Here is a 13,354-nt window from a genome sequence, read left to right as displayed (position 1 = left end):
CATGGTTTGACGAGGTTAGTGTCCCCATCCGATTAAAAAGAAAGATAAAATGTTTCAAATTTCAAATAAGCCTTGAGACATTCTAAGTGATTATGAGCATAAAACATCTACGGTGTTGAAAAAGTAGGCTAGTCCTTCATAAATGTATTACATAGAAAGCTCAATGCAGTCTTTATGCACAGAAACTTAATTTTTACCACAGGTAAAATTTTCAACTGCAAATGATATGCAAAATAGAAAGTTTTCATTTTTTAGCTCCAACTTCAGAAATAACAGTTTGATACTTGTAAATCCAATGCTGTTTATCATCATGTTGCTCTTTTTTTTTGATTATAATTATTTTTGTCATGTCTGATCCTACATGCACCTATCCGCATAAGTATTGTTACTTGTATGTGTAGCTAAGCTAAAATTCCAAGCTCACAGACATTTTCTATGCAATAGGAAGAAGCCACTGTTCAAAACCGTATCCTTATTAAAAAAAAAAAAAAAAAAAAAAAAAAAAAGCAACCCCCAATCCCTTATTTTAATGTAAAATACGGTATACAACTGTTGTCTTCTTTCACTTCACTTCTTTTATCCCGATCCACTTAACGGCATGCTGCTTAATGGCTCTAAGTGACGAGGCACTTAAATAGTTAATTAGTTAATTCAGGGGTTAATCCTGCCCTAAAACCTGCCCTGGGAGCACAAGCTGCAATGACTTCTGCCTGCGGAGGGATGGCAGGGATGCAGCCCCACGCGTCTCGCCATGCAGCGGTGCAGGATCCGGCGCCCGGCACGTGGATTCGGGCGCCTCCGAGCAGAGGCGAGCGCTGCACGGTGCCTCAACCCGCCCTGAACTTTCCTGGGTAAATAGAGCAGCCTGACAGCCGCCTTCCCGCTGGGTGGATCCCGCCGCGCCAGGAGGGAATGGCACTTCTTGTTTTTAATTAGCAAAGGTGAAAGGTGAATTAAAACTAGCTGCTTGGCAAGTCGGAGCAAGGGGCTGACTTCTGAAGAGCACCAAGGAGGAGGGTGCTTTCTTTTTTTTTTCTCCTCTCTCCTCTCTCTCTCTCTCTCTTTTTTTTTTTTTTCCTCTCTTCCCTCCTTCTCTGAATGAATTGCCTTGCAGGAGGGACTGAAAATACGGCTTCTTCCTGAATCCACTGGCAGAGTCACTAAGAGAGCTCAAGACACAACACTGCAGAGTAATGCCTGGGAATGTCCTCGCACTTTATAAACAGTTGTCCTAGGGAGGGAATATTTTTACATGACATTTGCGCAGCTTGACAATGACCAGCTGAGCCTGGGCATCTCCGAGCAGCTCTGCATTTCCCATAGAGATACCCCACAAACTGACCAAAGGGAGCAATCCATCTACTCTGGGAAAGCAGAAGTGCAACTTGGATCCTTAAAAAACAAACAAACAGGAGCAGTTAAGAGCACAAGAATTTGATCTTGGCCAGGATGGCATCTGCCCAGGACCTTTTCATCCTGGCACTGTGTGGCTTCTTACTAGACTTCCCGGCTGGATGTCACGCAACAGATACGAGGCAGCCAAGGCTGCGGCTGTCACATAAAGGTAGGTCAGCGTGTCAGGTTTTTAAAGACTTTTTGCTAAAGCAAGTCCATTGGCTTCTCTGGAAGTATTGCATCAGGATTAAATTACTGTCCTCTGACAGAGGAAAATATTCCTATTCAGAAATTTTATGGATTATTTCCTTGTATTAAATTGCACTCATAATTAAGTTTATTGAATTCAGGAGGATTTGAGGCACTTATATAGATTGATTTTTGGCTACTTAAATACTCCTCTGCCTGAAAGTGTTTTAGATTTGCTTGTCATTCTGTCTTTATTCTCTGTCTTATAAGAAGGATGTCTCTAACAAGAAAGAAATGGAAAAGATAACCTGAAATTATTGCAGAAAAAATATACTCATATGTATCAAGTAACCCTTAAGAAATTAAATGTCTGTTTCACTTTTAGATTTCTATTTATCTTCAAATACAGCAAAGGCAAAAAGACTGAATTCCTGTGCAACCATATGATTCATTTTCTAAACAAGCAAGTGTCATCACACTATAATTAAAAWGACTAACTGCCAGTGTAAGTCGGCTTGCAGTTTAACTGAGCTACCCAAAGGAAAAAAAAATACTATTTGCTATAACATGTGTGTGTACAGTACTTATAACTTCTTTCTTTTTTCAGTTTCAGTTTCCCTGAAGCCTGCAAATTTCTTAGTTCCTTCAAAGTATCCCCTTGTTCTGTCTGGATTGTCTATGATTTAAACTCTTTCCTATGTTTCTGTTTTAATCTTTCATATATAAATACTGGTGCTCAGCCAGGACATTACAGTGCTCTACCGCAATACTTGCATTTGCAGAAGATGTACTTAGAAATAACCGACAGGCAATTGTTGCAGTGGAATTATAAAAAATCATGTGTGCAAGGTAAAATGACGACTGATCATTCAGTAATGTTTTAATTTTACTTCTTATGYAGAGCTAAAAATAAAATGTCTCTTTGCTGACATAGGTGGGAATGAGAGAATGCTAATTTACCCATGAAAATGTCTGTCATAGTTAAAGTGATAACTAAGATGCTTCAATGAGAAATAAGAAGAATAAGATAATTTTTCTGAATGTCTTTCTAGAAATCCATTAGAAATGGGTTTTGCTTTTATGGGGCAGTGACATATGTTTTAAGGAAAGAGATTTGTTATAAATGCTGTCTTGCAAGTAAAAAGCTAATTGCTGCTATCAATGAAATAAATTAAACTACCCCTTTTAATAGACAAAGCACTTCCTTTCAACCTGTGGTTTCAGAGGAGAGTAGGAATGAGTGAGAAATGCTGATTATACAATATAGTCACTTCTCTTGCTGAAAGTGTATATTTCAATGTAGATTTATTTCTAGGTGTAATTATGAAGATTGCCATTTCTTTTGCTTGTGATGGGGTAGTGGGGAGCAGAAAAGGACAGGAAATGATTTAAATAGACCTGTTATTTTGGGTCAGGACACTGGCTGAGCTGCCAGTTTTCGCAAGTGCCCCACCATGGTGCTGTGACTATTAGCAGCTTCTGTGCTCACTTGTTGCAGTAATTGTTTTTCCAGCGGGTGGAATCAGTGCACGTTTCTGTGCACGCTGCTTTCATCCTCAGCAGAAAGCCAGCAGTTTGGTTATAGCACATCATAACTCTATGATATGTGCAGGGAGAATTTAAAGCACGTGTTTCTCACCAAGGGCCGAGCCTCCTCTGCCTAATGTTGGCTCTCTCAGATCCAGTGACTCAGGAAGATCCAGCCCAAATGAGTTCTCCAGCACAAATACATGTATCACCATCTTACACTTGGCCAAGCACGATAAGCCAAGGCATTTATTTTCCTTTTTTCCACACATACAAAACAGGACCAGGTTTCTCAGCACAGAGCGCTGGAGGCGCATACCTGCCTGCATCCCAGAGCAGCTCTTGTCATTCTGCTCCCAAGGAATGCAGCATTCCGGCATGGAGACAATGAGGAAAAGTCACTGCCACATTCCCTAATCAAACATGAACCACAGGAGGGCCTCTCTTCTTAATCGCGTTTGCTGTGGAGAGGCGCTGCTGTGGTACCAAAGAGGCACCAAGTGATGGGGCAACTGCATCAGCAGCACCCRCTTTGCACCAACCTCTCGCCAACTTGGCATGGGTGAAGAAGCCCATGACTAGGCATTTTGAGCCTGGAAAATTCTTAATTTCCCTTCCCAGCCCCTGGCACATGAAAGCGAGCACGCCTGCTCCCTGCTCTAAATGTAGGTTTGGCAGCTAATTGAGACTGAGATCCATGCAAGAGCAGCCACCACCAGCTATCTGATAAGCTAGAGGGGTCTGAGATAAGTGTGATGATGTTTAGGACATATTTTGTAATGGAAGAGCTGTTTGTAACCGGCCCATTTTAAAATCATTCTGCTTTAAGAGCCAAGAGAGAGGTTCTGCAGGCTAGAAGTGAAGGCACTTCAATTTTTGTAAATTGACAAATTCTCTTTCTCTCTTTTTTTTTTTTTTTTCCTTCTTTTTTTTGTCTTTAAAAATGATCCTCGGCAAAAGTGCAGTGAACCACCGGGGCCCAAGCACATTTTTTGCCCACACAGCAAACCCAGCTTCACCTGCAGCACACACATGCCTCAAAGGCCATTGCAACAACATCGGGTCCTAACCCTGCTTGGAGGGGTCGCCTGATGGATAGGAATACCGCAACCCCCTTGCTAATTACGGAATATACGGTGCAACCTCAGCTTGACTCCAGGGCCGTTTACGCAGCTTTAGGGGGAGTTAAAGTCCTGCATTCTTGAACTACTGTTAAACCTGTCAGGTTAATGTAAACCATAACAGAGATTTTTCATAATGTAGAGAACTGCCTGCAAGAAGTGTCGGCTGCCAGTTAAATATACACGAGGCCTAATCTTATTCACATTAAGCACAAGCATGAGCATTTTTCCATTCCTTTAAATGGGATTAGAATTAATCTTACAGTTGCCCAACAGTCATTTGATGGTTCTATCTCTGTTCTTAGCAAGCTGAACTATGTTAAACCCAGGATTTAAAGATGCTTTCCTCAAGCCATCAGCTTTGGTTTATCAGCAAATTTCGCACCACAGTTAATACCGTTTGTGTTATCTGTTATAGAGCCCTGCTGAAGGTCAGTGTTTGATGAGGACCAATGGAGATCTTGCCTGTGGTAATAATAAACCCCAACAACTTCATGCTGATTTTTAGAGTTAAAAATATATTATCACTCGCTTGGTATTAGAGAGAAAAAAGAGTTTCTACGCTATTAAGTTGTAGGTTGACAACTACATTTAAAACTCATTAGCCCACTTTAGGTACAATACAGGCTCTGCCTAATGAGGTGTTAATGGAAGCCAAGCTTCAGCCCATATTCTTTATAGGCTGCTGGCTAAATTCTTTCCCAGTATCCCATGGTTCAAGTTCTYGCAATGGGAAATATATAATTAAGGTGAAATCAACACATACCACATGTTAAAAATAAAGTATTTATATTACAGGTTGGAAGGATTAGGTTTCTGTAGGATACCAAGGATATATTTACATAAAACCAGTAGAACTGCATTAGAAAAATGTAGGCCTGGAGATCCTAGAAAGGATGTAATTATATGAATCAGAATTTGTGCATATTTTTCAATGTATTTCTACTGTTTTTCTCATTGRTAGGTATGGTAAAAAGTAAGGGTAACATGGTATAGACATTGATAGGTTGAGCTGGTATGGTGATTTGAACAGTTTTCTTGTAGTAGTGGGGTCTGGTGTAGTTGGTTACGTACAGAGTCTTGCAAATACAAAGGCATCTCTTTTCTAGTTTGTCCATCTATATTACTCTGAAAAACTTGAAGATTTGTGGCAATCCTTAATCCCAGGTTGTGTAACTATGCTCTGGTCTTTCTTCTTTCCTGGAAAATACATGGTTAAACAGTTGCAGCCTAGAACTCTAATCCAACTATCATCCTATCCCTGCTGTCAGATCCACTTGCTACTGTGTCAGAATGAAGTTGCAGCAGGCAGAAGGAGCAGACTGAGATGAGAAAGAAATAAACCCGGTTTAGAAAATTTATTCTCCAAACAAATAGCAGCAGATAACTGTGGAAGGAAAGGCTGTAATCTTGCAGAGGAAAAGTGATACTCTCCATGTTCATATAAAGCTTTTAATATATACAACCTGTAATATAATATTTTCAATGCATTGGAATTTCAGTTTGTTAGGGCTGGCTGATCATCTTTGAGAGCTTCAGGGGTCTGGTACAGCAGTGGAAAGAAAAAAAAAAGGCAAATTTTCCTTACCACTTGCAGGAAGAAGTGTTCCAGCATMCCTGATTTAACTTTCTTGATAATCCTAATTTATTATTCTTCTGCCTTACTTGCAAAAGTAATTTTTGAATTCAAGGGATGGGTTTGCAATTACTGTTGTGATGTTTTGCTATTCGTTATTCATGCCATAGAACTGGATACCTTCTTATCTTACTGTGTCTATTTTCTAGCTAGGTGGCAGCAAAATTTATCTGGGGACTGATGACTAAATCAAAGTGAATAAAAAAAATCTAGGGAATTTTCAGACAAGCATTCGTGAATTCTGAAGTAGACAAAATATAGTATTTCTGATTAGTAGTCACCTGGACACATTAGTCATGGCTAATTAATGATGACTAGTCACATAACCCATAATTGAATCATGATTGATTCAGTTTTGTGCACAAAAATGTTTTCTTAACAGCTTTCACTGTTATGGAATTTTGCTTTTGAGTGATTTTGAAAGATTTATTATAGTATCAAGGCAAGTTCAAGTTTGAAAAAGAAGTTAATTCATACTTGATATGAAACATCTTGGATTTATACTAAAGTAAGATTTTGGTTTGTGACTATGGTTACATACAGTCTGAAGGGGTGGTTATAGAAAGCTGATAGGTAGGGAGGGAGATAGACAGAAATAAAATATGTATGTACGTATATGTGTGTGTGTATGTATATACRTAGCTATAGGAAGTAAGCAGCTATGGAGAAACACTATTTGAGTAGTTTTCAAAATAAATTCCCTCTTTCAAATATATATTTATATATATGCAAATTAAATTTGTGTGTATACATATGATGGACTGAAGGTTGTATTTTCCTTATAGTGAATTAAAGAGYAGTATAAAGTGTGGGTTTGGGAAATAAATAAATGTACTGTGGCTCCAGATTTGTAGAATGTAGCTGAGAATAAGGGCTCATGACTTGAGTTAGGAGTGTTTGGGCAATGAACATCACAAACAGGCTCTTCTAGTCACCCAAATTCCGGAGGCCAGGGGGAAGCCCATGTCAGTACTGAAACGCTTTAACCACAGAGACATAAATGTCTCAGGGCCGCTCACAGGGTAGAGATCAGAGCTTTGCAATCTGCTCTCCCACTCATCAGACCACAGGTTCTTTACACAATAATGAGGACAAAATTCCAGTTTATTCCTTATGCCTCTCACAAGAGGTGACTGGCAGCAAGGTCAGCATTTCCAAGTAACTCTAGAGGGACTTGTTCCCCACACCTGGGATTTTTTGGCAGAGAATTTGTGCCACTTCCTCTCATAACTCCCTTTGGCTGACCAAGGCTCCTGGCAGTGGCTGCAGCAGAGCTCTGGAGCGATAAGCACCATTCAGGGCTGCACTGAGCAGACTGTTTAGTGTAACTTCAGTCATTTCACTTCTTTGGTTTTTCAGAACAAAGTATGAGCTGAACTTACAAGACTTGAGTAGCCTGCATGCTGCTGTGTAGCTACCTCCCTGCCTTCAAAGTGATGACACCATCTGCTAGTTGAGATTCTTCATCAGATATCAATTAATTATTTCACTGAAAGCAAGTACTATATTTTACTGCAATGAATGCAGGATTAGTGATATTTGTATGATTTACAGTATGCCATGCAAGGGTAAGCATCTGTTTCAAGCCTTTTGAAAAACTTTGGGTCAGTACATATTCTAAAACTATGCAATGGGAATGCTAAATATTATTATATCTGCTGTCCTGGTTTTCTTCATGTAGTCAGGCAAATATGATGAAACCATAGCGTGCAGCCAGCATTAATTAGAAAAATCTTCATTTCTTTAAGAGATTCAGAGCCTGCAGGGATAAAGATAATGATCTTTGTTTTACAGATAAAGTCCTCTTAACTTGAGTATACTATTTGAAATATTTTGTGTTGGTTAGATAATCTGCCTGGCATTTAAGAAAATCAGTTACATTTTCATGATTAGACATGAGGGAGGAAATGAGTAAAAATATTACATTATGAAAAGAAAAACTGCAGTGTAGTTTAGACATAATTTTAAATTCTTATAAAGTAACAAAGTAAATAGCTATGGAGAAAGAGTAACTGAATAGTTTTCAAAATAAATTCCATATTTAAAGGTGTGAAAAATGTTGATTATCTTAAATATTCAATTTGATTAACTGACTGAATTTCCTATAGAGATTTAAATACATAAAAGCACTATAATTTACTCAGAGCATAATTTCAAGAACAGATGTCCCCAACCTCACTTTTGTCCTCTCATATTAAAAAATGCCTTTTTTCCTGAATCTTGTTTTCTATGATCTTCCTCAAGGATACAAGCATTCTTCATTTTGGAAGAGATATTTCAACTTGTTGATCGATTTAAGTGGAGGTTGACATAATACCATTTCTCCTTTACATATCTTCCTTTGGTTTAGATGAAGCTAAGTACTGCTGTGCTATCACTTTGGCAAACCATTTTATAGAACTCCTCAGCTCTTTATTTTTCTTTGGAAAAAATATATAATGCAGAAATATGTCATGGCACATTGAATTTTTCTCTTACCCTGTGATGATTTCCACATTTATAAAAAATGTTTTGAGGGGCTTGTTGAGGTTGTTTGTTGGATTACTTGTTTTTAAGAGAAAAAAATGCAAACAGAAGAAGAGTGTCTGTTTATTCTCGCACTTTCCTGTCCATGTTATTTCTTGATACTACACCTTTTCGGACAAGATTCAAACTGCAGCACATAACAGTGAGACATCTGGATTCACAGCTTAGCCACAATGCTCCAGGTGAATAAATCATCTTGCACCTTTATTTCTCCTCTAGCCTGCTCTCATTTTACCTGTAGTTTGCAGGTCATCTACCTATATTGTCATGTCAAAGGTTTCAGTTGTAGTTGCTGGGCAAGTATATACAGGAGGTCTGTAACCACAAASATGTCAACAGAATGATACATGCCGAACATCCTGGCCTTGGCACGATGCACAGGCTGTGTGCGTTGTGAAAAGCTGCAAAACTTGGATTGCTCATACAGCTAAAACAGAATTTTTGATGGAATAAAAATTGGATCTCATCTTTAAATTACTCTTTATTAGTCTCATATGAAAGAAGATAATTGGTAGCTGGTTGTCATGTCCTCTTACTCCTTCTCAGTGGAGTAATTGGCATGTTTTATGAATCTGCTGAATCTGCTCAGCGCTTGGTAAAGTCGAGGGAAAACTTCTATTTACATCAAATGGCCTAAGAATTGCCCTTGGTTGCTAGGCATCGTTCCAAATTGAAACCCATTGGCCTGCTGGAAGTGCCACCGGTTTATCTTGAATACTTTAGAGATCAGTGAATGAAAGCTGCCAGGAAAGAGTGGTACGCTCTGCCATAGGCTCATACTGTTATGCTCAGCMCTATAACACTGTCTGCAACTCACATGCCTACTCATGGTTGACTCCCAACACACAGATCCTCCACTAAAAAGGAAAGGTTTCAATATAAGTTTTCACATCAGAAACCTAATTACATGTGATGTCTCTCCAGTCAAGGAAGATTATATGACAGAAATGAGCTTTTTTTTTTTTGCTCTAAGAGATCTATTGCAATATCATTCAAATGACTGCAGTGAATAGGAAGCCTCAAAACAGAAGAAATAGAAGGTCAAAACCTTCACTCACATAAAAGCAATGAAACAAATAAATGAAAATYCTATAGGCTTGTTAGCAGACAATATGAAAAAAAAATCACTGACTTCTCATGTCCCTTTGGCCTGAGCAGAAGGTGTTCATTATTTATAAGAATTTGATGACAAGAAATATATAGTCCTCTTTAGACTGATTTGGCAGCAGCAACTGAGGAAAAAATGCTGTTCATGATCCTTGTGAAATCATGCTGGTAACATTTCTACTTCATCAGCACTGAAGAATTTAATGTTTCAGGAAATTCACTCTCTCAATGCAGCATCTGAATTTCATCTTCTCTTTAAATACCCCAAATAGATTAACAAACAAATTTAAAGGGGTCTTAACTGGATCCCTTTGGTTTGGTAATAAAATTTATTTTTGCAAACTATTTGTAAAATAATTCTCCAAACCAAGGAATCAGTGCTTGGAAGAAAGGCATTCAGTAAAAGAAGACTTCGCTTCTMTTAACATCCTTAGTGTATCTATTCTCTACCTCTGTGTTTATTTTTATCTAAAGAATTCCTGACTTCATACTGTGAAGCAATTGAAGCTTCTGTAGGGAGTCAAACAATGAGCTTTTTGCTGTTGCTAAGTTTGCTTTATAGGCTTTTTCTTACAACACATTTGTTTAATAGGCCTAGTAAAACAGTGAATGCAGTTGTAAATACATCTTTAACTTGTTGATGTGCAATAAACATCACAGGGATGTTGACCTTTTCTTATTCTGATCTTCCTGACACTGGTGAAAGGAAATTATACAGGATGAAAGAAAAGTGCCTTAAACTGATAGAAGAAAACAGCCATCCTCAAATACTTCAGGGTCAATACCTTGTTTCTTTTTTTAACTGATGGTTTCTCCCAGCAGTGTTACTAAAACTTAATAATAGTGAAATAATAGGCTTTTTGATGGGAAGGAGTTATTCCAGATAACGCTATTCACTGGGGTCATCACTTAAGGTCAATTTTCTGCCAGAAAGCTAAAGGTTAGCAAGTGTTGTTCAATTCCATAAGCTCCCATAACATTTTATTTATGATTAAGCTAAGTGCTTTCCTGGGGGTGTGTGGTAAAAGCCAAGACTGAAGGAAAATAAGTCTGTTCCTTTATGTATTAAATATTTCATCTCAGTTGATTGAGAATGGTATGATGCAAAGCTTGAAAATATGCGTTGTCTTAGAGCCCAGAAAGATGTAATCTATCCTAGAAATCTTATTCCTATTAAAATTATTGCTGAAAAAAATCTTGTCTTTATGTGCCTGTGTTTACATGCAGTAAGTAAGTATTTTCTCTTCTTTGCTTATCTCTGGCATGGCCATGTCCTTCTGCATTTTTTCAGGTTGCACAAGCCCATGAGATCATAATCATTTCTAAACACCCCGTTGAGGAGATATTAAAGTGTTCAGCAGGTTGGGTGTTTGCTGTAGCTTATATGGGTGAATAAACACTGCCAGGCTCCTCACCAATTCCTCAGTATTCCTTTCTAAATGACTGTACCTTCTGTGGATCAGCACTCAAGCACGGCAATGTGCTGTATCAGTTCTAAAATGCTTGAATTCTTTTGGATGAAAAGTTTCATATTTAGAAGGTAAATAGTAACAGTAAAGAATGGTTCTGCGACAGCAACTCTCCATGCACTACTCTGTCCTTAAATTTTACCACTAAATATATGAAATCTTCAATATAAAAATAGAACAGCGGCCTTACTTCACTTCTACAGAAGGCAATGGCAAAACTGTCGCTTATTTCTATGACCAAAGAGTTTACGATGTATTTCCTAATTCCAGAGGAAGGAGTTGAGCMTCTCTCAGATACCTGTCAGTGCTCAGCTGCTTTCCAGCTACAAATATTGATTATAGTAGCTGAGTTATTTCCACTTGAACAAAAAGCAACCTTATGTGCCATATGCTAAAACTCTGATCCTTTGAATACTCAATGATCATGTGTGCATCTTCATCCATGCAAAAAATTCCGTTGATTAAGACYTAAGTTTATGTTTGTTTGCAAGTCCAAAGTCCAAGGCACAGATTCTCTGTGTGAGTGCCTATGGCATGACTGATTAGAAACAATCATGAGAAAAATTGTTCCATTTTGTCCATTAAAGAGCAACATGAAATTCTCTGATAATTTTATTATATAATTTTGATATATAATTTCATTTTACATTTTATTCTTTGGCTAAAGCACCTAGGAAAAGGCTCAAGATCTATAACTTGCCATCATTCTCTGCTACATGACTCTGCTATTTTGAGTATTTTGTTGTGCACCCTAATTCATTGTGTGCTTGTCATTTATTATTGTGAAATAGATATTGCAAGTGCCAAACATGGTCTTTGTAATTTTATTGACACAGAACAACCACTTAGTTTGTTAGAAAACTACCACATATTATCAGGTTTAATGGATTGGAATTTTCTTCTGGGTTCACATTTACTGCATTAATGTGTAATAACACTAAAACCCTTGAGCTGTAAAATTAGATCTCTAGGCTCTTGAAAAGTCCTTGTACTCTTAATTTAAAAGTAAAACAAAGCGAGAAAAACTTATAGCATGGGGATTTGAAAATAATAATCAATGATGTTTATATATGCTTGTGAACCACCTCCTCAAGCGTGCTGTGAATTTGATAGCAGCATAGCAATGTTCTGTGTCGGGACTGCTGAAAGGTAGTGGATGCATTGACACATACTGACACCTGATACCATTGCCTAGGAGCCCTGCAGGGCCCATGGGGGATATCAGAGAGTTAGAGTTGTCATGTCTTAGCATGTTTTATATTTTGAATGGTGTAAACTATAAATTAACACAAAGAAAGGAGATTTCTAATCTGTGATGAAAAGTTGCTCCAAAGTTTCTTTTTTTTTTTCCTTTTTCTTTTTTTAACTCAAATTAGCCATACATTATAGTCCTACTGTAGCTCTGCTTCTGGGTTTCACTGTTTGAAACATGACAGTAAGTTTCTACAGATGTGGATTTCTGTATAAACCATGTCCCAGTGGTTTTCTTTTGTAAGTGCTTGATCCTTTAGTCTGTAAGGTCTAGTTTTACCAGACAGTGTAATTTTGATGGCAGAGGTTAGCTATTGCTGCTTTCTGCTGAGTCTCATATTTTGTGGCTGTAAATGCAACACAGTATCGCAGGGTAATAACCTCTTTCTGCTGGCATCTTGGAGCCCTGCAGTTGTTTTCACAGGCGGTTACAATAATGCTGATAATTCATTATGCTTCTCAGTCACTATAGGGTTGTCTAGGCTTATCTAGAGACTTTGAAAAACCCATTAGAGAGCATTGAAGAGTGCAGGTGGATACCGAGATCTGGGCTGGCACAATTGGATTTGAAAACTTCAAGGACAGCTATAGCATTGCTGATTGAACCTAAGCAGTTATTGATTTTGCCCTTGGAGGTTAAGGCCTTGCAACTGCAGTAACTATCTTGCATTTTTTTTTTCCTTTTTTCTCCTTTAGAAAAAGAAGAGTTACATTCCTTTAGAATCATTGGGATTTTTTCTGTTGAACTAATTGGATTGAGATATCACCTACTATGTGTCAATAACCTTTTAGATTTAGAGAACCTGAAATTACTTTGAAGTTGTATGAAGAGTCTTTTTGATACTCATGGGATTCTCAAGCACTTAAAATTCTTGCTACATGCATGTTGTTTTTTTTTTTTTTTTTCCTTTTCCCTGAAATAGCTATCCAGCATAAATGTGACAACAAAGTTTTCTTCCAGATATCTACTGTTTTGGCTAGTTAGACTGAACAAATATATGAGCAGTGACACRGGCAACAAAAATATTAACAAGAATGCTTGAAAAGTGAATTAATATTTTTTTAGGTTTGCATGTGTTTCTATCAAATATCCCTAGGGTCTCTCCTATTCTTTCCAGTATGTTCATTTCTTA

At 37.9% G+C, this 13,354-nt stretch overlaps 1 protein-coding gene across 2 annotated transcripts in view; it reads left to right on the top strand.

The window, feature by feature from the left end:
• The first annotated feature begins 830 nt into the window (after window positions 1–830).
• SEMA3E (semaphorin 3E) overlaps window positions 831–13,354 on the top strand; it is a 127,771-nt gene continuing 115,247 nt past the window's right edge. The window contains exons 1-2 of one of the 2 annotated variants that reach the window (XM_026052210.1): window positions 831–851; window positions 1,115–1,564. In XM_026052210.1, coding sequence (XP_025907995.1) covers window positions 1,450–1,564 — 115 coding nt within the window. In that variant the 5' untranslated portion in view covers window positions 831–851; window positions 1,115–1,449. Of the gene's footprint in view, window positions 852–1,075; window positions 1,565–13,354 lie in introns of those variants that run through there. The other variant, XM_026052209.1, reaches the window with a different exon arrangement.

Source organism: Nothoprocta perdicaria, unplaced genomic scaffold (assembly GCF_003342845.1).
Source record: "Nothoprocta perdicaria isolate Ctin4 unplaced genomic scaffold, notPer1 scaffold_85, whole genome shotgun sequence".
Lineage (NCBI taxonomy): Eukaryota > Metazoa > Chordata > Aves > Tinamiformes > Tinamidae > Nothoprocta > Nothoprocta perdicaria.
This window is presented reverse-complemented; position numbering and strand designations above follow the sequence as displayed.